The 25,163-nt window shown below is 37.1% G+C and overlaps 1 protein-coding gene across 2 annotated transcripts in view; it reads left to right on the top strand.

The window, feature by feature from the left end:
- The window catches only part of LOC121416069 (DNA endonuclease RBBP8-like), a 32,731-nt gene that overhangs the window by 6,565 nt on the left and 1,003 nt on the right, over positions 1–25,163 (top strand). Inside the window, exons 6-9 of one of the 2 annotated variants that reach the window (XM_041609531.1) lie at positions 1,501–3,784; positions 5,339–5,444; positions 18,211–18,358; positions 20,393–20,508. In XM_041609531.1, coding sequence (XP_041465465.1) covers positions 1,501–3,784; positions 5,339–5,444; positions 18,211–18,358; positions 20,393–20,502 — 2,648 coding nt within the window. In that variant the 3' untranslated portion in view covers positions 20,503–20,508. Of the gene's footprint in view, positions 1–1,500; positions 3,785–5,338; positions 5,445–18,210; positions 18,359–20,392; positions 21,958–25,163 lie in introns of those variants that run through there. The other variant, XM_041609523.1, reaches the window with a different exon arrangement.

Raw genomic sequence — 25,163 nt, 5'->3', positions numbered from 1 at the left:
GAGCAGGGATGCCAGGGTTCTTGCTTTTGCCTGATTTCAGGCCCTGGCAGCCTCCCACTTCCGGCTTGATCAGGATTTATACTGTATGTGACCACCTGCCCCAAAAGCAACAATCCAGACTTTTTGCATTTATCTGGGGACACTCTGCAAGTCATACAATGGACCAATCCTTTTGAAAATGCAAGTCAAATTACAATGGATAGCTGAGAGGCATTTGTCGAAAGTTGGTGGAACAGGACAGCATTGGAATCTCTTAATCTTGACAGCATGTTTGCAATAGTTCGTCCGGTGCAAATGTTCGGATGATCTGCTGTCCCAGTCCACCAACTTTCTGTGAAAGCCTCTCAGCTCTCTATTGTGAGTTTAACTCTTTAATGTGCCATTCACTACAATCAGCGAGTGCCACTTTTTTTAAAAAGAGTCTATATTTAATTGCTCTATTTACAAAAAAGGGAATCACTCCTGAGACAATAATAATGTTAAACCGCTTGACCATAAGCTGAACTGAACAATGCAATGCACTCCTCAAAATGCAATAGGCATATTAAGCTGTATGACCATTGCACGAAAATGTGTTTGTGGCACTCCAGTGGATACATAGATATGTGTTCATGGCACATAACACTTAATAAGGGTTAATTGCATTTTCAATGGAATCAATGTGTTTTAGAGTGTGTCTCGGTAGTAAATGTGAAAAAAAACTCTTATTTTGACACCAGGGAAGACTCTGTAAATTTCCATAAATAGTAATTTTGTGTTCAGAAAGAAAAACTGAGAAAATAACTTTATTTCAAAGAATAATTTTTCCTACTGTCAAAATTTGGAAGTTTTAAAGTTATTAAGTAAATACAGAGTTACAAGAGTTTATCTGACACCATTTTATTACATCTGAGATCCCTTCCCAGCAGAACCTCACACTTTGTAAATTCTTTCGTACCAGTTTCAATCCATGCATTTAATAGCCATACTTGAAATTATGTCACCCTTCCCCCTTCCTGCCTTTATCTAAATTTCTCTTATCTTTGCTTGTTGATTCGTATAATGTTTTATTATGTAGGCCTATCGTGTAATCTTTTGTGTGTATCATGTAATGTTCTAAATTATTTTGTGTGAAAAAATTGAATTTCCATTTGTACTCGATTGCAATTGGACAATGAAAATATTTGAATGTGAATTACAGACTACTTGGAAATTTCATTGAGATTCACTGTAAGCACATCTCGGGCTTCAAACCTTTTTTTCTCCTTATTCTCTGGAGCTCTCACCAAATTTCTTCTACATTCAATTGAGTAGTTGTGTGGGCTATTGGTTATCAATTTTGACAAGTTTTATAGCATTATAACTCTAAAAGTGTACGATTATCAATTCATTAAATGAAAAATCTTATATATAGAAAATTAACCATACAGCCTTGTGATGCATGATTATGATGCGTCAAATCCATGTAAGATGGGACCTTTGCACACATTACATCTTGTATTCTGATCTCTTCCCCTACAGATGTTTCCATTGGTGATCAACAACCTGAAAAAGTCGAGAGAAAGGGCCTTAAACTGTCCACCAACAAACAAAAGAAGAAGGTTCGTTACCAGAAGCTTCCTGATGAGGAGAAGAAGAGTCCAGTTCTACTTGTTAGAGATGGGAGAGAGAACCAAGACCCCGAAGCAGACCATCCGATACTTGTGGAGGAGAGAGGAGGGTGTCCTCAAACTGCCAATCGTCAACCATCAAAAGGGGACTCGCCACCTGATCGATGGATTGGCAGTGTCTTTGTTGCAGAAACAGTCCCACTTGACATAGATAGTGACAGTGATGATGGTGAGGATACAGAGGAAGGGAATGGAGCCCACAAGAAGGGTCTATGCAGGGAAGTTGATGAAGGTGGCAGAGGGAACAGGATGTCCAGGAATCTCCGAAAGCACCGTAGACACAGGAATGCCATAGACCAACATGTGGTTATCCCTGAGACAGTACCAATGGACTGTGTCTCATACTCTCCTTCTGGCGATTCTTTGCCTGAAGACGTGCTGATGGGTGATGGACGGGAACATCTGTTACCGCTTGAACAATCCACACCCATGCTTCCATCTCTGCCCAGTGATTCCTCAAGGAGAAGAGCAATCAACTCAAGGAGTTCAGAATCTCCTGTTTGTTGGGATGGGAAGAGCAGTAAGAAAGGCAGGATTCCACCAACAGAGTCACAGCTTTCTGTTGACTTTTCCACCACACAGATGTCTCCAACTTTTGATGGAAGCAGGTCTACTCCTGATAAGAAGGAAATTGATCTCCACTCCAGATCAAAGCAACAGTTTTATCCAAAGAAAACGATTGTAAGCAACAAAAGTTCAATAGGTAACATTCCCATGACTCCAGAAAACTTTCATTCCGATGGCAAAGTGAAAACATACGGGCCAAAAACTCTTGGTTTGGCTACCCCAGAGGATGCCGATCATGCAAAAAGTAGCCATATAGCTACCCCAGACTATGATGAAAGTGGACAATCAGAGGCCTCGTTTCTGATTCTGCAACAGCCTCCGAGTTTGCGGGGATCATCACAAGTAAGATCATCAGGAGGGCTACCAAAAGAGGATGTTGTTCAGCCTATAATTCAGAGGCAATCTCTCACAGATAGTGACGCTGAACAGAGGAAAAAAAGAAAACTGTCTGATGATGAATGCATGGATGAAATAGCAAGCAAGAAGACAAAGACAATAAGACCAAATCTTCCTTCTGATAGCAATAAGACAGACGAATATAAGTTCAGCAATAGAGGTGGAAGAGAAGAAAAATGCAGTACCAAGGCAGAAAGTTCAGGAGAACCTTTGGAAAAGTGGTCTAGTGCAGAAGCCCCTGTGCGTAAATCAAATCACTCTGAAGAGACAAGGTCATCTCAGGTAACCAGAGATCATTCCATATTGAAACAGACAACGTTGACAAAGGACTCATTCAAAGCAGTAATCACTGAAGACGGTCAGAGACTCAAGAAACTCAACGGTGGGGCGCGTGTGTATGTCGATTCTCAGAATGATCCCTATATGCAACAAGCAATACGGGAATCTATGGAAGTCCAGAAAGAACTCAACCACATCAAGAGTACAGGGAGTTTTGATTTCAAGGTGCCAAAACCGCCAAAGGCACAGGAGTGTGATCATAATTTGAAAGGAACCTCCTCGAAGGCTTCTAGTAGAGGACACCATCACGAGGATGCTGATATTGTTGTATTAGTAGAGGAAAGAGAAGATGATGACTATGGTGAAGATCTGAATGGAAGCATTGATCCAGCTGTCCGATTTAGTTTCATTGGCAGCGAAAGAGATGTGGACCCTGTTGATGAAGAAATGGAGCCTATTGAAGCAAGAAGAGCAGATGCTTCTGGAAACGTTAGGAAACCTCTTGACAACTCAAAGGTAGCTCAACATAGAGACAGAACTAATCTGCATCGGGAGCACTATGACAATGACAATGTGGAAGGAGGCAGGTCGAATAACAAACACAAACTCCTTGTGGAAGACAGCTTTGATGATATGTTTGCAGATGATGATCATGACAGCAGCAAAGACATAGACAACCTTCATGGTAGTCACAGAGCTTACGACAGACAGGATCAAGATATTGAGGTTGTGGAAGACAATGGTCCTGCAGCAGGGGACATCAATGAGACACCTGTCCAAAGAAGGACTGGATTTGAAGATGGCTCCCTACCCGATCCTGGTCTTGATCCTGGGATCAGACAGCGAGAGGAAACTGATGAGATGGTGTCCTCTTTTGCGAGAGAGTTTGACTGGTAAGAAAAAATACTTCAGAAATCTCTTGCAGGCCTATTATAGGGAATATCATTCTGCACTCTGTCAAAGTTCTGTGCTGATACAGGAGTCCCAATATAATGGTGCTATGTATCTTTATAGCAGCTTTCTTGCATTCTTATTGTCTTGCCAGTGATGGAAAGTCATGAAAAGCTGCTTGCAGATTCCTTACAGATTTATTGGCTCTGACTTTTGACTTGTTGTCCTATACCAGCTGGGATAGTGCTCTATTCTGTTGTACATTTAACAATGCATTCATCATACCATTTATTCTTCCATTTGTAGAATTAAAAGAAAAGAAGAAAAATATACAAATTCATCCAAACCTAGGATAGAACCTTTGAAAGTATTTCATTTTTTACATCAATTTGATACAAATTGAAAAATTTCATATATTATTGTTCAAAAGCAGAATACTAAAAATTTACTGCAATTGTTCAAGACCATATCAGATCTACATTCTGAAAAAAAGTACACTAAGCTATACAAATTTTGATAGTATGAAAGTAAAGGATTATTGTGAGATGAGAAAAGTTTTTTTTTTTAAATTATTTATTTATTTTTATTTTTGCATTCAATAAATAAATAAATAAATGAATAAATCCATCCATCATTCATTTAGGTATTTATTTATTTTGGGGCAGGGGGTGGAAGCTGCAGATAGATTTCTTTGGTCCAATTCGGTCACTCTATCCATAAACCTGTCAAATAGGTAATGATAATCAATGGCTGTTATTATTTATGTTATAAGCTTTATTATTCATAAAACTTGAACTTGAGAGTAATCAAGCATCACTGATCATCCTGTGCGAGTTTCAGGTCACATGACCAAGGTCAAAGGTCATTTGAGGTTAATGAACTTTGGCCATTTGGGGGGTATCGCATTGCTGTTATATCTTTCAATTTTTGTGGATATAGTATATGAATTGTGGACATAGGGGTAATCAAGTATCACTGACAAGTCTTAGGTCATATGATCAAGGTCAAATGTCATTTAGGGTGAATGAACATAGTATTGTATCAATATATGAATAAGAATATTGTATCAATATATTTTTTGTGAATAATTATTTTATAGTAGTTTTCAAAGGGGGTCAGCACTGCTGCTATTGAATCGCGTAGGTGAGACTGCCAGAGGCACTCCACTTATTTTTTATATGCACTGTATAGTATTATTATTATTAAGTACTTATGATGTATAGGGAGGTACAGGGCAATGCTATAATATGCTTCTTTCATGTGAACATAAAACAGTATACCTGGGTTATATTTTCCATAATGGCCTATGCTATGGGAAAGTTGTCCTTGCCCCTTGTCATAATTTATTTAGCCAGTTGCCAATTTTAAATCTACTTAGTCTTAGGGATCTCAATTTTAAAGCAGCCATAACTTCCTTAATGCTTGTCCAATTTCTTTTAAACTTTCACCATACTGTTTTTGTTTTTTTCTCCTTCCAACACAACATTTTATGTCCATGGCTCCACAATGTTCTTTTGAAATCTGAAATGATGGTGATTTCGTTTCGATTTCTCCAGTCCTCCACAGAAAGATGATATTCCAGCTTACAAATTCAAGGATGTCGTAAGGAAGAGAGATGAGAGACAGAAGCTGAAAGGATATGGATGTCAGGAATGCCTTGAGGTGTGTAAAGTATCTTTAACCCTAACTTACGGGGGGGGAGGGAGGGGAGGGGGACATTTTATCCCCCCCTTCAACAGATCCGTTGAATGAATATTTTTTACCAGGCAGCTCGCTGACTTTTTACTTTCAAGTCTCGTGCAACATTATGTAAAGGGCATGTCGGACCAAAATTGCTCTAAATTGTATTTATCATGTAGGCCTACAAAGTCAATGCAAAATCTGTTTCATCTTAAATTCATAAATAAGTGATACTTTTTACTTTTATTAAGAACAGTCATGTGATTTGATGCTATTTATGACTGAAATAATGTCCCCGATGAATTTTCTAAACAAAAAATCCAATAAAGATAAAAAGATGAAAAAACAGGGAAATACATAAGAAATAAAAAAAAAAAATACATAAGAAATTGATTTTGGTAGCAGATTTTTTCCATTTGTAGTTGTTAGGAATGCCACAAAGAATATTTTCACCCAAAATTGGCTTTCTAGGATTTTTATTTAATGAATTAGAGCAAAAAGTATGATTTCATGAGTTAATTAGCATAATTAATTCATATTCAAAAAATATATTCTTTTTGTGCAATTTACATATGCAATGGTGTAGATTATATCATTCTCTACTTTCGTGCAAATTTTCATCGCAATCGCGCGATCCGTGGCCGAGATCTTCAGGGGTGCCTAAAAGGCCCTTCCCCCCTGGACTTTAAAAGCTCACAAAATAGCCCAGGTAAGTTAGGGATAAAGGGAGCCAAACCTGGAGAATGCTTAAGACTGTTCATCATCCAGGTTATAAATCTGGTTCAGTCCTGGGGGATGACAGGATTCACCAAACACCTTCCTCCATCCACCTCCCTCAACCCAACCCTCATAAAGGGGCAGTTCCACGGTTACGGAGTGACAATCAGAAGCAACTTTTTTGCATTCATACAACGATATCACCCATATTTGAATAGTTAATTGCAAATAAATGGAACCTAACAGTAGTTGGTGGAACCCACTTTTCAAAATAATAGAATTCATTATTTTGATCCACTGAATTAATGAGATATGAATATTCGTAATCATGGTTACGGAGTGACGCAAATGGACATGCATATTTTAGGAGAAAATATATTGCTCAAACTCTGTGAATTTTGAATTGCTATCATAATTTTGATTTATTGATTGGATTCTATATTGTTCTAGCCTTAATATGCTGCATTGCATTAAAAAAAAATTGATGTTATTTCATTAATCATGAGTGACGGTTACGGAGGGACATGAGAAATATCCACTCACGGGCAGCATATAATGAACTTATATTTTAAAATTTTAAAATTTTTGTTTGATTTGATGTAAAATGATGACATTCGTATTATCCAAAAGAAAATTTCACAAAACAAGCAATAGTTTTCTGTTAAATTGAAATTAAGTATAAAACAAGATATGTAGTCCCATGTATAGAATTTCTTGTATGGTTCGGATTCACTTATAAGATGCGTAAGAAAAAAAAATGTGGCTAATTATGCTCCCCTTTTGCATTTATGAAATGAGTTTTGATAGAAATATTTGATCCAAATTTGAAATAGAGCCAGTATGAATTTTTGTAAAATGTCCACTTTTGCTTGGAACTTCCGAAAGATTGAATTAAGTCTGATTGAAAAACACTCCTTAAGTCCAGTTGCCTGTTTTAATTAAAGCCCACCGCACACTATAAGATGCGATTGCACCAAGATCCAATGGCAACAAGTTGCCAATCACATCTCGTTCAATCTCATCGCAGGCCAGCACACACAATGCCACAGCTCTGCAACACATTGCATCTCCGTGACACCACCGTTGCGATACTGCAACAAATAACAATAAAAATATTAGATTTAAATCTGCAGGCAGTCTATTGTGTAGCAATTTATTGTTAAGCAGTCTGTATTTTCTCTCTTTGGACATAACAGAGATAACAAAGATTATTCTAAGATAACTCATGTCTAACAAAGCTGTACTATAGAGCCTTCTGGAACATTCTTAATCATTCTATGCTATGAATATCCTTATCCTTAAAGGGGAAATAACTAAATAAATGAATGTAATTGCTCTTACAATTCTACTTATATACAGTGCATCCCACAAAAACGAAACCGAGATTTATCATAACTTAATCACAAATACAATAGACAAATGACCTACCATTTTAAAGCTTAGAATCTCCTCTTTCATCTGGAATTACTTAAATTATTTCTCATTCACGCATGAGGGAGCAAAAACAATTTGAAAAGGGGATTCCAAAAAGTCACTTGGCGGGCCGTATCTGGGTTTTCAAAAGAAAACCACATTTTAAAAAAGTTGAATATCTGCTGTTTAATTTGATACCTCAATTAAAGAAAATGGTCAAGGAATAACAAAGTTCTGGTTATTTGAAATAAGGCTTGAATTTCAATAATTTCATAAAATGAAGAGGTTTTACAGGCTAGCGTTCAGACTCACTCGACGCTCCGTTTTGTTGACGATCAGCCATGCATTAACTCTTTTGTTACTGTGCGATAGCTTCTGTGGGGAAACTGGTGAAAACACGTTTATTTAATGGATTTATGGAAATACAAGCATTGTTTTGAGGGATCATAACTTTTTTACTCGTCGACCATTTGATTAAGGTATGAAATAAAATAGCAGATATTGAACTTTGTAGTCATGTGACTTTTATATTGTTTCTTCTCATTTCTTTTTTTGAATTGTTTTTGCTCACTTATGCGTGAATGAGGAATAATCTAAGTAGTATCAGATGAAAGAGGAGATTCTAAGCTTTACGTTGGTAGGTCATTTTTCTATTTCATTTATGATAAAGTTATGATAACACCACATCTTTACACACATGTTGTCTGTGCTGCAGGAGCATTGGTCTTGACATACTAGTCAGGACAAATCTGATTGGTTGTACTCGTAATCATCAAAATTGCAGAGAATTGTATTCAGACTTGACATGTCAAATGTCTTAGATTTGGTCTGCGATTCTTCTGCGACGAATCAGATGGTGTTTGCAGCTCTTTTCAAGTTGGCACACGCTCTACAATTTTGTTTCAATGGGATCTTAGTGTGATTGCATTGCATGATCACTCTAATCATGGGATGTGCTTTCTAACTGTGTATTAATCTATGAGTTGTGAATTAAGGCCATTGCACACCTTACGGCCACCGCACACCTTACGACCCAACCAGTCGCCGACTGGCTTGTGACTGGGTGAGGGAAGATGTGACGTCACAGCGCTTGTCAGCTTCAGAGTCGCAGACCGGTCAGAGACAAGTCGCAAGGAAAATCAGAAGGATTTGACATGTCGAATCCTTATGACTGAATCGCAAGCTCAATCCAACCTCCAGCCAATCAGACAGCAGAGTTGCATAACGCGTATTATGATAAACAACGCACATACAAAGTAGGTAAGTGCAATTTCTCAGATGCTAGTCCAAGAAGCAAAAAGTGCATGCGTGAGTCGCAGATCGGATCGCAAGGTGTGCGGTGTAGAGGCTTATGACTGCCTTGCGATTCATCTCCCCTCACTCAGTCGCCGACCAGTCGGGTCGTAAGGTGTGCGGTGGCCTTTAGACGCAGTGCCACAAAGCCCAACAAACATTTCCGTATGCTCATGTTCGACATTACGATATGGGGTGCGATGGTCCAGAAAGAGTGCCGCCTCATGATAAGGAGGCCTCGGATATGAACGTCATCAGAGCCTTGTCAATGAATGCTAAAAGTTTATGCTTTTGACTTTTTAGCATGGCACCCAGTACAATTGATTGAAGAAGGCTAATATTGTTTTGTTGTGCAGGGCTAACTTTTTGGGTAGTTCATGACAGGAGTGATTACTTTTGGTATGAGTATTATTAGAATAATGATTTTCTTGAATTATCAAGTACATCTTTCACTTTTCGATAATAGGATCATATTTCATCAAAATTATTTATGACTTAAATCAAGAACGTCCAGTTTGATCAGCACAACTTGAGATGACCTTTTATGGAATGTGATGCGAGTCATTTCCTGTTGCTTTTCTCACGTATCTTGGATAAAAAAGATAGATATCTATTTCCAGTGAGGGATTTAGTTCAAGTTTTCAGTTGCATACATGACATATTTCTGGTTTATACCTACCTGCAAGTGTCTCTTGCAAGGTATGACAGTGCAAAGCCATAGGAGATCAAGGATGTAGTGTGTAAAACAATACCTCTTTCTGTAAAGTAACTAACAGGAACATTGGTACCTCGATAGCCTTGCACCAAACTTACAAATTAACCACCAAGCAATGAAGCAAATTCTAAATAACCAGAAATTGATATCATTTAGACCATAAAATCCTATTCCAGACAGTTTACTCTCCTTTATTTTTTAACTAAAATTGAAACCCCATACATTCATGAGCGTAAAGACTGTTGAGTCTCCAGGTTTCAGTACATGCAGTATACCTGTAGATCACTCCCAAATAGAGTGTGGTATCTCGATGATAGAAGAAAGAGAATAGAATATAAGGAGAATGGAGAAAAGATGAAGGAATATACTGGTGACAATAACAAAATAAGTTGGTTGTCTGGATGCACAAATACTACTGTACATGTATATTAAGAAAAGATGTTAAAAAGAGGAAGAGAGGGGGAAGGAGGAAGAGGGGAGGGGAGGGTAGGGAGAGGATGAGGAGGATTAGGGGGATGAGGAGGAGGATGAACAGAAGGCGGAGGATGATGAATAGGAGGGGGAAGAGGAGAAGGGGGAGTGGAGGAAGAAAAAGTGGGGAAGAAGGAGGGGGAGGAGTAGGAAGAGGAAAGGGAGGATGAATAAGAAGAAGAGGAGGTGGATAAAATTCTGACAATCATTGCATCATCGCTGATATGTTTTGTTTTTAAAAACAACATTGTACAACTCAACGATGTTACTCTGTTCAGAGCAGGATACTTTATAATGCTTCCTAATGATTAAAAATCAAAGTTGAATGCATCTGGAAAAAAAGAGATAAATCCAAGTCCTTAATATGTTTTTTTATTGCCTGGCAATCAAGCACATGAATTATATTCATGTACATACACGTATTTGTATACATTTGTATGAATTCATATTAGATGGAACAGAACCAACATAGGTACACAATTTCAATTGCAGGTCACCTTTCTTCTTATAAAACCCTAAATCTAGTTCAGCTTTTGGAATTCCCCTTTAAATTTCATCCTTGGTGACCTAGATAAAAGTGCAAAGAATAGTGCATTGTTTAAGCTTTACTTTGACCAGTAATTCACACCCAAAAAACAACAACAAAGATTGGTATTTGATACTTGTTTTATTCTCTCATTGACTTTTGACTTGCAATATGGGAGGCTGAGAGTGAAAATAAATATCAGGGTCATCGTAAAGAAATATGGTCAGATCATGTTCAAATGACAATTTAGATTATCTCTTTGGAAAGGGCAAGGATGGATAGATAATTCTGTGGAAAAATATTGGGTTTTGATTTTCTTTTGCGTTTATAATAGTATTTTTTATTGTCATGTAAAATTTGAAATGACACTTAAAATAGAAGAACTACATGTATACTCTTTTCTATTAAATGAAAGTGTCTTAACCCTGGATTATATTAACCAAATACTTTACTTCCCCCCCCCTTGTTCATATGGGCCAAATTTTCTGCCAAACTTGGGCTATGGAAATACTTGCTGTTCTCACATATGATTTGTTAACCCTGGACTTGTGGTAGCTATTCAGTAATGGCCGTCTCTGATTGGACAATGCTGTGTCCGTTTTGCCTAAGGCATGCATGGACCATTACTCTTAGCTTGGCAGGGTTTCTGTTCTCACGAGAACACCATCTGGACCTTTATTCTATAAGTTTAAAGTTCTTAAAATTTGTGATATTTACAATTTACAAATAGCACCTTTTATGTATTATGTTTGAGCACCAGTTGCTTGAACTTGCTTCCTCCCATATTCACAAAATACTTAAAATTGACTGCAAATGTCCATTCATATTCAACAAGACAATCCAGTGATTTATATTTACCTTTGTTAAATTATGAATCTTCTAGAAAATCTGTAGAATATGCTGGAGTTATTTTATGGAACAAAATATCTAAATAAATAAAAAGATGCCCATCTCTTGCCTCTTTAAAAAATAGCTATAAAAAAATCCTTATTGATGCCTGTAAATAAATCTGAAAATAAGTTGTAATTGCCTTATTATCCACTCATATACTTAAATGTTTCCAGTACATTCTCTCTCTCTCTCTCTCCTATGATTATGATTGTGGTATGGTCTCGGGAGCCCAGCCTTGGAAAGGCCATTGGCCTATGCTGGCTCCCTCATATTCTCATTTATTCTCTTGTTAAATGTATTTCTATTTTTGTATCTTTATTTGTATTTAGTGTATTCTTTGATTTGTATGTTGTATGTTTTTAATGGGAATTTGGAAGAAATAAAATGAAATGACAAATGAAATGAAACAAAAGCTTTTAGCCCCCCCCCCCCCTGTGCCTTAGCACCACAATTGCATGCCTGCCGCTGCCGCAGGTCACAGAGGCCTGTACTATTGGTGGGGTTATTACTTTACAAGAAAACATGAGAACAGAAAATGGACTCACATAACCCCAAACTGTATGTAGGTGGGACTAACTTGCCATTTAGGAAGACCAAAACTGAAAATATTTCATTAGTCCAGTTGTAAACTGAACATATTCTGTTACTATACAAATGTGGTTTATATTACTTTCATGATTTGTTTTGTGGTGCATGAAAATGCTAAAATGACTTTAAGATTGATTCTTTGCCAGAGTTTTATCAAGTGAAAATTTGGCCTGTTGCCCCTCCCCCTTCCCCACCCATCCCATGTTGACATATTAAATTGAGAAGAATTATTGCATGCCCAAAGTGTTTGTTCAAGTTTGACTATATGTAATTGATAGCAGTATATTATTCTACAATTGACCATGAAACACAGTGAGACCCCATTCTCATTTAAAATTATATGTATTGGTTTATTGGAAAACAATTTTAATAGTGTAATGTAATGGGATTGGTCAAAGCTATCTTGGAAGTGATCTTAAAGGGGAAGTTCACCCTGACAAAAACTTTATTGTAAAAATAGCAGAAAAAATAATTAAAGATATTGCCGAAGGTTTGAGAAAAATTCATCAAATAATTAAAAAGTTATTAGAATTTCAATTACTTGATTTGTGACGTCATATGCGAGCAGCATTCCTACATAGCGAATGGTAAAAAATCAGTAAAATGTCATTTTCTCAGAAAATTGAAAATGGTTTTCACTGTACCTTTTGTATATCAATGGACAAATTATTTCACACCCGATCATGAATAGAAAACAAAATTAAGTCATCAGGAACCATGCAAAATTTGAAATTCATGCATTTTATATTACATAACACATGGGGCAGCTGCTCGTTTATGACGTCACAAATCCAAAACTTTGAACTCTAATAACTTTCTTACTATTTAACGGATTTTCCTCAAACCTTCACCAATATTTTTTACCATTTTTCTGCTATTTTTGCAACAAAGTTTTCTTCAGGGTGAACTTCCCCTTTAAGTGGTCTTCCATACCAGCTTTGAAAACCACCATGCAATGGGTGATTTCAAGTCTGGTGTTGGCCTTGAAATTTTGAATGCTTCCCCTTGCTCCAAAACTTACTCATAGTTTGTAAAACTGATCCAAATCATATTATTGACATCTCAACAACTAGTGAATGACTTTTCGGGACCATCTTCATTTTATGTTTGGTGTTGTAATCGTGTAAAATTGACCTAACACCAACACCAAAAGGTCAACACCGAACTTGAAATCATCCACTGAGGTTTTCAAGACTGCTTTGTCTCGTTAAACTGGTTTAAACATAGGTGAAGACACCACCGTTATCCGGGTAGCAATTTTCACACGGAAGATATAGAGTTTGTGCATGTTTGGCACACTACTCTGTACACACGGGCCCGTATTCTGAAGTCAGGTTTAACTAAGACCACGGCCTAACTCTGTGCTAAAATTATGGGAAGCCAGCAATTCAAAAATTCTGTTTATATTGTATATTTTCTTATGCTTTTAATACTATTTTGTTTCATTTTGCTTACATAATGAAGAAAAATACTTCAGTTATCATTCCCAGACAATTATGAACAGTTTGGGTGTCTTATGAGTAGAATGTGTACTGTTAGGGATTCATGCCCCAATCAGGCTTTCCATAGTTAAACCAGGGGTTAATTTAAACCGGAGTTCAGAATACGGGCCCCTGTGTGTAGACTGTATATGCTGTGGAGCATTCCCATTGCAACAAGACCACTTAATGTGAAGTGGTCCTGAAAACCAGTTCAGGAGGCGATGATGAGACCACTAGGGAAGCGATCTTCTAAACTGGTTTAAGGCAAACCAGTTTAAGAAGGTACGTGTACATGAGAACGGGGTCCTAGTGTAGAGATAGATCTATGTCATGGGATATATGTGTGGAGCCAAGACAGGGGACCTTGTACTGTCCAGTAAACAAGGTCTTTAGTCAATAGATCCTGTTCACCCTGACAATAAAGTTCAGATAATTTCTTCTTTTATGCTAGTGATGTGGAGAGAGAGAGAGAGAGAGAGAAAGAATAAGAGAAAGGAATTTGAGTGTATTGACTCTACAAATGATTAAATGAAACAAGCAATTCAAAAGTATACAAGAGAATATCCTGAGAGGGAGAGGGGGGAGGAAAATATGGGGAAAGAGAGGGAAGGGGATCGAAAGACTGAGTAATAGCAGAGGGGGGAAGAGAGAGAGAATGGGGGGGGGGGGGGCAGGGCTATACATGTAGTTACATGAATGATTGTAATAATTGTGATGACAATTAGGAATATTCATTGGTTATACATGATGATGTAGGTAGAAAAGTAAGAAGACAGAAAAGAAATAGGAGTGAAAGAGAAAGAAAAATGAGAAGTAGAATATAATGAAGAAGGAAAGAGAGTGAATATAGGAGTGGGTTTGTGGCAAAACTATTGCTGGGGTGTGGCCTTAAGAGACAAATATCTACAGACATTGACATGATATAGTATAAGTTCATGAAATATAGGAAGGTTCTGTATTTTGTAGCTGGTATACTCAAAAATCAAGGATATATTGATGTGTGTTTACTGGTCCTATCTTAATGACATATCAAGTTACCAATTAAAATATCCAGTACATGAATATGCCCACCAATAAATTGTTCCAGGATAAGAGTGCTAGATATTTGAGGTCAATGTCAAATTCTTAACATTCATGAGTCATATTTCATGGTCTCTTTGTTGAAAAAGCCTGTACCTTGAAACAAAGGGGGGTGTAGTATAGACTATCAGGGAGCGTTTCATCAACATTTTTATCTGACAAGTTGTCTGATCTGACATCTCTCCTTGTTTCTGATTAGAGGAGAAGCACTCTTACTATGGTAACTGTGGGATGAAACATCCATCATTCTTTTCATGAAACACTTGCCTGGTTCACTTTATACAGTCCTTCATTATCGTTGAATCTAATTCATGGCTGTGGTATTGTTTAATCAGGGGCGGATCCAGCCTTGGCCAATAGGGGAGGGCCCGGAATTTTTTCAGCCATATTTTCCCCGTGAGGTCGCTCGAATATGATTTTTGCCGGGATTTTTTGTTTCTTTGAAGGGGTAGTCCTAATGGTCACTTTTCAGCTTTATTCTTATGAAACATAAATGTGTAATACCATTACCCTTATTTATATAATGCGAGCGCGAAGCGTGAGCTAAATTTTTTTGAAATCTTATGTACCTTTTCATAAAATTTTGAACATTCTGGGAAATGTTTGTTTTCCTGAAAAAAAAGATGTGAATGCAAGTTTATACGAACGTAAAGAGTGAGCAGAAATGAAGTGATGGAAAGGGTACTGTTAAATACTTGCTTGCAATTAACCATGAAGACGTTACATATTTTTAAAAATAATGCGAGCGCGAAGTGCGAGCCGGATTTTTTTGACATTTTTACCTAAGGAATGGAAAGTCTTAGCACTTTTTGTAACTTAACAGAATAGGTATATGATTAAATGTGCGAGCACGAAGCGTGAGCAAAAAATGTCGATATTTAGACCTGCTGAGTAAGTGGGGATCTTCCTTACATTAATATTTATAATAATGCGAGCGCAGAGCGCGAGCAGAAAATTTTTGTATACGTTTTGAACTGCTCGAAATTGTACCTGTTATGGACTGCTTGCATTTAGCCATGAAGACGTTACATATTTTAACATTCAAATATTGCCAGCGCGAAGCGCGAGCTGAGTATTTTTGACCTTTTTTACCTGAATAATGAAAATTCTAAGCACTTTTTGTAATCTTGGAAGGACTTGAACTTTAATGATGCGAGCGCAAAGCGCTAGCGGAAAAATTCTGGACATTCTATTCATGTTTTGTAAATCATGAAAAGGATAAGTTATCAATTTTCATACATTAATAATGCGAGCGCAAAGCACGAGCAAACACTTTTTGATATTGTGATCTGAAACTGGATAATGATTTAAATAGAGAACAATCTGCGTATCTGAACAAACGTGTGTTTAAGATTTCCAGGCACCTCGAATTTGGGTATTTTAAGGACCTTTCTTATCATGAAAATCAATAAAGCGAGCGCAAAGCGCGAGCTAAAAATATATGATATTCCGATCTAACAGAGAGTCAATTTAAGCTCTGTATTGCAAACACTTTGTGGGAAAATTGTGAATTGTGATGGATCACAGTTAAAAAAGAGCTGATGTATTTTATTATTATTACTTTGAGTTTTTACATAGGACCGGGACATTCTATAAGGGCATTATGTCATCATATGAAAATGATGACTATCTTCCTATTTCTCTTCCTAAGCATGAGAGCGCAAAATCTGTTAATATTATGGCCTGAAAACTGGACATTTAAAGCACTTTTGTAATTGTGCATAAGATGCATGACAATCAATGCGAGCGGAAATCGCGAGCCGAAATTTTTGATAAACTGTCATCAAAGTAGTTTGATTTAGAATTAATATTGGGATGTACATTACTCACTAATCAAAATGCTAGCGTGCAGCGCTAGCTGATACGTTTCGACAATCTGACCTGAATTGGGATATTTTGAGAACTTTATGGAATACAGGAAAATAATAGGTACCTGACAAATCAAATTTTGCGAGCGCGCAGCGCAAGCAGAAAATTATAATATTCAGACCATAACACAGACATTTTTACAGAGCACTTTTTAAAAATCAATTTGTAAATCAAACAAAGTAATGAAAGTTCAATTTCCCAGCTAAAATATGTTGTATATTGACTCCAAAGTTTGATATTTCAATCTCCATATTGAGCAAGATATGCAAATCCCTAAAAGACAATGCGAGCGCGAAGCGCGAGCGAAAATTTTATATCCTAACAAATAGATTTTTCAAAAAATTATTTTCAAAGTCTTCCCCTCATGTTATTTTATTCAATCATGTTCCTCCTCTTATGTTTGCCTTCTTTTCTCGTCTCTTTTCCTTTCCTTTTTTTTTGCTTTCTTTTTGCTTTTTTTCTTTTTTTTGCTCCGCCAATAGGGGGGGCCCGGGCCCCTCGGGCCCCCCTGGATCCGTCATGGTTTAATGTAGTTAATTTTATCGAGCTGTATTCATATGAAAAGCACGAGGAATGGAGAAGACGTAAGGAATGTTATGCTTCATCGTCATTGGTTAGTCTAGTTGCTTTTAGGTCAAATGGTCACTTGGTGTTATATCCACTTGGGCAACAGTACATCCATGGACCTACAGGTCCATGGTACATCTGTGAACATTTCTTTCTGTACTATTATGTTGTATTCAGGAGTGTAAGAGATTGAGAGTTCAACTTAAATCCATTTGTTCACCTTTATACAATTTATATTCAGCTCATTAAAACAACCCTGCTTGTTGTAGCATATCCAACTAGGAGTTTTGGTATTAGATACATGGGTTTTGCTTGTATTGTTTGAATTTAATAGAAAATAATTATTGCAAATTACGTAAACAGGCTGCAGGACCAAACAGTTTTAAATCATTTTCAAATTGAACTTTGATGTATGAAGGCTCTCTTTCCCAAAGGTAATATAGAGGGCCTCCTGACTACCAATCCCTTACCTACCCAGTGCCAATTTACTCGTCTGGGCCCCTTCTTGCAAAGAGTTGTGATTGATCTGATCAACCAAAACTATGGATGGCCACCAACGTCAACATGTAAAATGCAAATGTTGTTCAAAGTATATTTTCTAGATATGATGTTTTATCATACATTCATTGTTCTCTTGAAGATTCAGCGTGATTCTTTTTGTTTACTAAGGAGATCGTGCACATTTCCTGTAGAAAAAAATTAGAGTATGGTTAGATTTCCATACAGTTGAGGTTGTTTGGATCAATCATAACTCCTTGTAAGACGGGTACCAGGGGCCCGTTTTACGAAGAGTTGCGATCTATGGACGGCCAACACAGTCAACATCTATTATGCATATTTGTTCAAATATTTTCTAGCTACGATGTATATTCATGCATTAATTGTTTTCTTGAAAATTCACTGTGCTTCTCTTTGTTTCCAATGGACATTGTGCAAATTTCCTGTAGAAAAGATTATGACACTGATAGCTTTCCATAGAGTTGAGATTGATTGGATTAATCGTAACTCTTTGTACGACAGGGCCCAGATCTCCCATCTCATGATCTGCATCAAATGCGGATGGGAGATGGATTTTAACATTCAACATCATATGAATATCTGATTATTATTCAAGTTTTCTGTTCTTGTTTTGTGTAGTATTATAAAAGCCTTGGTCTTAGTGATGAAGAGGTTGCTATAAGAATGAAGGATTGTTCTAGGCATAGGGGTCACCACAGCCCACCCAGCACCCCTGATCACTTCTGGTCCGTAGACTTCCCTGATACTCCAACATGTGTAGAAAGAGGTACGGTATGTAAAAAACAGTTGTATCGAAGTTGATACTGGATTGGCAATTTCCCCAGGAAATTTGGGTATTTCACGACCAGGTGGGAAATGCAGGGGGGGGGGAGCTTGTAATTACTGGGAAGTGGGGGTGTCATGGTCTAGTGGTTACAACTCTCGTCTTCCAATCAGAGGGACGTGGGTTCGAATCCCAGCCATGGCGTGTTTTCCTTCAGCTAGAATTTACCAACATTGTGCTGCACTCAACCCAGGTGAGGTGAATGGGTACCTGGCAGGATTAATTCCTTGAATGGACCAAGCACCTTTAGCAGCTGGAACTAAAGCCGGGATAATATATAGTGCGCCATTGAATAGGCAACTAGATAATTGGCGCCCCATAAATGCTATAGTATTAATAATTAGTCCTGGTTATAATTGAGCAAGGTGCCACTTGGAGAAGGAGAAATTTTCATATAGTGCCTCTAGACCAATTTTCTACCCTGAATATGAATATATGAGGTAAACAGGCTGAAAATACATCCTGAAAATTAACCTGTGAGGGTGCTTTTTTCAAAATGGCCACCAAATTTTCATAAGATTTGAATGTTCGTACATAGATTTTGACACAAGCATCCAATTGCCATGAAATTAGTGTCATATTAAAACCAATTAAATTTCCTACAATTTGATACTATTTATAGGGGATAAGTACGTCATTTGGCTGAGATTTAAGTAGAAAACTGCATTTTTTGTACCACTTCTTTTTTAGATGTAGCTGGTAGAACAAAGCCTACTCTTTCCTATCCAAGTGGTTTCAAAGAGATCAAAGTGGCTCTACTGTATAGCAGAAATGCCTGTTTTTGCCTCCATGGGTGCTCCCATAACAGTTATTTTCTAACAAATAGGCAATGTACAACATGTACAACAACATGATATAGCAAAGGGCAGGGGGGGGGGGGGGTGACTTCGACACCCCCATGAGAGGGTCAGGCCTTGAAGTGCCAACATTTTTTTTTTATGTAGCTGATAAAGAAAAGACTACTCTTAACTCTCCAAGTGGTTAAAAAGCGGAGATAATTGCATTTAATATTTGGTCGGTAAACATTATACATACATTTATTATACATGTTATACCTATTAGTCTATGGAAATGCATACAAAAAGCAACATTTCTGATATTGAAGAATTCATGTTTGACACCTTATAAATTCGCTAAACAAAATGATACAGACTTGGAATTTCATACACGTGATAATAGTATATCAGTAAAGTTTTCTGGAACATTTCATCAAGGTAAATGATTCATTTTTCTAAGAATTATGTAAAATCATGTATTTGCAAAATTTTCAATTTTGGGGAAAAAATTACAAAAAATACAGTTTTCTACTTAAAATCTCAGCCAAATGACCTACTTATCCCCTATAAATAGTATCAAATTGTAGGAAATTTAATTGGTTTTAATATGACACTAATTTCATGGCAATTGGATGCTTGTGTCAAAATCTATGTACAAATATTCAAATTATATTAAAATTTGGCGGCCATTTTGAAAAAAGCGCCCTCACAGGTTAATTTTCAGGATACAGCCTGTTTACCTCATATATTCATATTCAGCGTAGAAAACTGGTCTAGAGACACTATATGAAAATTTCTCCTTCTCCAAGTGGCACCTTGCTCAATTATAACCAGGACTAATTATTAAATACTTACGATGTATAGGAAGGTACAGGGATATGCTAGAATAGGCTTGAACACAATACCTGAAAATATTCAAGAAGTATTTTTCATATTATTTCCCTGCATTTCCAGGTATTTTGCTACATGTATATACATTTTGTTATATACATTTAGCTACTTTTCAAAATCAATGTTTATGTTTGATATATTTATCAGTTAACTTTCTATTCAATTCATTTTCAATTCAATTTCTGCTAGTTTACAATTATCCAATCGCAATTATTAATTCTGTTGCGTGCCCTCGCAAATCACGATATTTCTGGTTATTTTCATAAGTGGGCGAGATACAAAATTGCTTTTGCCTTGTTTTTTAAACCAGGTTATTACAAGGTGGCTACGGAAGAACAACCAAAGAGAACCAGAAGGAACAGGTATCTTAACAAACCTAATTTAGAAAAGGACAAGCCAGCGGAAGGAGGATCCACTTGATTCCAGGTTATATTCAGATTTACAGCATCTTGTAGTAGTAGTCGTTAATCCAAAGTTTTAAATCCTTTTTTTTCCCTCGGAACGAGGATGGCCTGATTCACCTCACACTTGCAGCAATCGCCCTCACCCCCTCCCTCCATTGGCCCGATTCAGTGCATCCCTCCACCCTCAACCCAACCCTCTTACTCCTCCACTCGCCTCTGTGTCCCAGTGGATTGGTCTTTGCACTTTTAGAAACAGAGGCTCGTTGATTCAAATCCCAGTCATGGCATCATTTCCTTTGAGCAGCAAGATAATGATCCACAAATGTTGTTCTTCACTCAATCAAGGTGAGGTGAATGGGTACCCGGCATGATTATCTCCTTGACTGCACAGTGCTGAAAACGCCAGCTCGAGCTGAACCCAGGGTAGTAATAAAAGTGCACCTCAGAATAGATCATATCTAGATAGCTGGTACGATATATACGTGTATGTCTGTTACTATTATTATATACACCAATAATGAGATGGATCTACCTGATTTTGTAGTTGATCTGATTAACTTGCAGCCCGAATAATAATGTACACAAATTCACGCGTATAGGGCCATCTCGTGACTGTCCAAACCGAAAGTGAACTGATGCCGCCATTGATCATTCTCATTTCTGAATCGCCTGCCTTGGAGGAATCATCGCACTCAGGACAGCTAAATCCACTTCCCAAATTGCGTTTAATATTGTGCTCATTGGTTACTTTTCTTTATTTCAAATTACCTTACCTCTTTTACTGTTTGTTATTAAGGTATTAGGTTTCCCTTACCTTGTACCAGGCCTGCCTTGTACGTGGCATATAAAAGCTATTGTAGTTGATCTTCTCTTTAGAAGTCGAATATGCTAGTGATATGTGTGCCATGTCGGCTTAGTGCAGTCAATTAATTTTTCCCCAGCTCTTCTCCCCGCATCTCAGGGCGCAGCTCTCGCATGTAGTGTCTATGTCTTACACCCTTGCTTTTGACTGGAAGTGTTTAATTCTTCATCTGGAAAAGGCGCTTAATATGAATTATTGTTACTATTCTCTCTTTCACCCATTTCCACTACCTTCTTTCACCAGCTGCCTTCTCTCCCCTCCCCTTCCACTCTCCCATGTCCCCACCCTGCTTCCTCTTTTCCCCTCCCCTGTCCACCCCCCTACTTCTCTTCATTCTGCCTCATGAGTGTATCAGCATAGACAATAAAAATCAATTTCATAAGACCTCTTTAATAAATGGAATATCATGAATGAAAGCATTTTCATTATAATCATGAACCATGGTAAAAACATTGATTTTTATCCACATAAACTAACCCAGTGAAGCAACCTACTGAGTTTATTGTTTATTTGAATGAAAATCAATGCTTGTCCATGATTCATTGGTATAATGAAAAAATTCTAATGCTTCCATTCATAAAATTCCAAAACAGATGCATTATATTTTTTTTCAATCAATTTTATTCCATTATTCTCTCATCACAAACTGTTCAGTATATAAAATTGAAATTTTTAATTCAAGCGAATTAAATCAGCTACTTTTGCAAATTTTTCACATATTCTTTTCTCTATTGACCGTTAAAGGAGTTGATTTTATCAGTCATTCTTTTACCATGGGTATATATGACTTGTTTTCTAAAGAAATAATACTAAGTGGTCTGAGAATGAATAGAGCAAGATCAATAAAGATATGATCAGAAATGCCATCAAATTGTGTTTGAATAGTTGACGTCTGATAGTTGTAGCTGATTCCCACCATTTAGATCTAGTCTGCAAGCTCAGACCCAAATTCACAATTTAATAGTACTTTGTAGTACTTGACAATATTTTGATATTGTCGAAATTATGCAATATTGAACAAATATAAACATTCAATAATTGTTTTATGATTATTTTGATATATTACAGTGACATGATATGCAAAAAATATTGTTGATTGTAAAAAAATAATCACTATTTATTGACCACAAATGCTGTACACACTTTTGTATTGTTTTAAACCAACTCAGAACTTATTATATTGGTACCCAAATGCTTGCTTTTCATGGACAGGCACTGATGAAAGCCAGCCTTTTTTTGTCCCTTCCCTGCGCTCACAGAATTGCAGTTATTAATGATAATAAGTTTGCTGGCGATGATTGCAAACATTGAAATCAAATATGGACCAGCACTAGTATCATGTCTAGGTACCTTATGTGTTGAATAAGAGAAGCAGCCAAAGTACATCTACCCATGTAGTCTCACTACTTCAGACTGTATTATGCACATTGAGAAAATGGGAGTTCTATACAGGCACGGAGAGAGGGGGGGGGGGGGGGCATGTGCCCGTTTTGAGAATCTCTTTAGGTTTGCCCCCTCTCGAAATTAGAGACTCTTTTTTTTTTGGGGGGGGGGGGGCTGTCAAACAGTACTGAATATCCTACATTTGTCTTCAATAGTCATTAAAAAACCTTTTTTTGGGGGGGGTTTGTCGAAATTTTCCTCCAAAAATTTGCCCCCCTTGGCCCCTTTTGGAAAATCCTGGATCTGCACCTGGTTCTATATGCATGCGAACTACTGTACCTTTGATTATCCTCCTACATACAACAATGATCAATCTTTAAATCACCTAACATGAACAGTCTTGCAGCATATTTTTTTCTGAGGGTAGATGTACCATCAGATAAAAAGTGTATACATTGCATGTAGACAAAATTATTATTTTCAAGAAGACTAACATGCTTTGACAAAATATTATGAAGCAGCATTTTATTCAAATTTTAGAAATACATGTATTATGCATAATTTTTACTTTTATATATGTTACTCAAATTACATATTTTTGTATTCACTCTAAGAGTTGATTGCAAAGTTGATGAATCAATGTATGTTTGATTTAAATAAATGAATTTTTTATTAGTGTGTCTTGTGAATATTTGAGGTATGATTTTAGGTATCGTTATTTAATGTGGAGTTATAGCACCAATTTGATCCCTGGATGGATTAAAAACTTATGTTTTAGTGATATGAAGCAGTGAATGAAATATTGTTCACCTGAAATTTGCCTCTTTGCATCTTATGATAGAGCGGTAGATAGACAGATAGAAAGATTCATACATACACTCTCCCACACACCCTCACACACACACTCATGTAGAGGTGTTGTCCAGCAGTGGACAAGTCTTCTGACATTGGGGTTCTCATTCCGCCTTAGCTTTTGCATCCTCTGACAATGCATTTATCTACATTTGCCACTCCCTACCTAGGTGTAGCAAATGGCTCTAGTTATAATGTGCAATGCTAAGGAACATATGTATTATAAATTTTGCATATCATTGTCATTATAGGTACCTGGTAATGATAATATGCAACTGATAACAGTGGAGTAGACTCTGGTCTATTTCATGCATGTACATATCAGAATAGTATACATGGACCACTGCTCGTGACTAACATTTCTTACAGTAGGTTTTGGTTATTAAAAGCTTGGCTGTGAGATTGCATGTCTAAAATTATTAAAAATTGAATGCTATAAACCCAGCCTTACTACTGAAATACTATTCTGTCAAGAGACAAGAATCTTGAAAACATTAAGAGTAAACTTCAAAGTACTTTGTTTATTACAACAGAACCCTCAAAGGGATCATATTTCTATTCGGGGGTGGTGTGGGGGGGGAGTCTGTTTTAGCAAATAAATGTTTGTCCATAATTGATTTTCTGTTGGTGAAAATCACTGACATAACTGACCTAAGCTACAATAAATCCTTGCATCTGAATGGCTGTTAACAAACTATTAAGTGAAAATCACATATGACATTGTTCATGGAATGTTTCCCCAAATGTAAAGAAATGAGGTCATGAAAATAAAAATTTCTTTGTTTTCTGTTAAGATCTTGATGTATCCTATTGATAACGCTGTTCTAAGTTATTAACAAGAGATTATATGAAATATGAGAGATATTTAAAATATAGCACCTAGTTTATGTGAAAAGGAACGAAAATAAATTTATAGATGTGCAGGTAGTGTATATAGCATGTTTGTGTGATGTTTTCGCCAAGTGTGATGCGCGAGATGTCACGCAAGTTCAGTATCGGAAAATGTGATTGTGCCATCACGTTGGGTTATAGCGTCTGGTGGTCGGACAATCGTGAAACCGGACCATTTCGAGAAAAGGTACCCATAATTCCCGAAAGGTCAGGTCCATTTTACACCGACCCTTTGTATATTTGGTTTATAATTTTCACAAAACATCGGGTAAATTGGACCAAACTTCGATATATTTGACTGACAATTTTCACAAACGGTCGGATAAACTTGCGAACACATTTCTGGAATTTAGGGGGGGGGGGGACTTTTCTTTTCTTTTTATTTAAGTGCACACTTAGTTCCCAATAATGCATATAGCATTTTCATTATATTTGTTTGTAGGGTAAAAAGTATTGTCAATTGACTACTTTGCTTTCAAGCATAGGTTCCGCGGCCGGGGATCGAACCCCGTAGCCAGGCGCCTTACACCACTAGGCCACGGCAACTCCCGAATGGTCGGGTTACGCGAAAGCTCAATCCGACGCAATAACCAGATGTGATGATGGCACAGGCCGAAAAATGGGGGTGTTAAAGAAACAGAGGGAAGGGGGGGGGGGGGGGGAGTGCTGGGTTGTGGTATGTGGAAGCC

The sequence above is a fragment of the Lytechinus variegatus genome, chromosome 1 (assembly GCF_018143015.1).
Source record: "Lytechinus variegatus isolate NC3 chromosome 1, Lvar_3.0, whole genome shotgun sequence".
Lineage (NCBI taxonomy): Eukaryota > Metazoa > Echinodermata > Echinoidea > Temnopleuroida > Toxopneustidae > Lytechinus > Lytechinus variegatus.
This window is presented reverse-complemented; position numbering and strand designations above follow the sequence as displayed.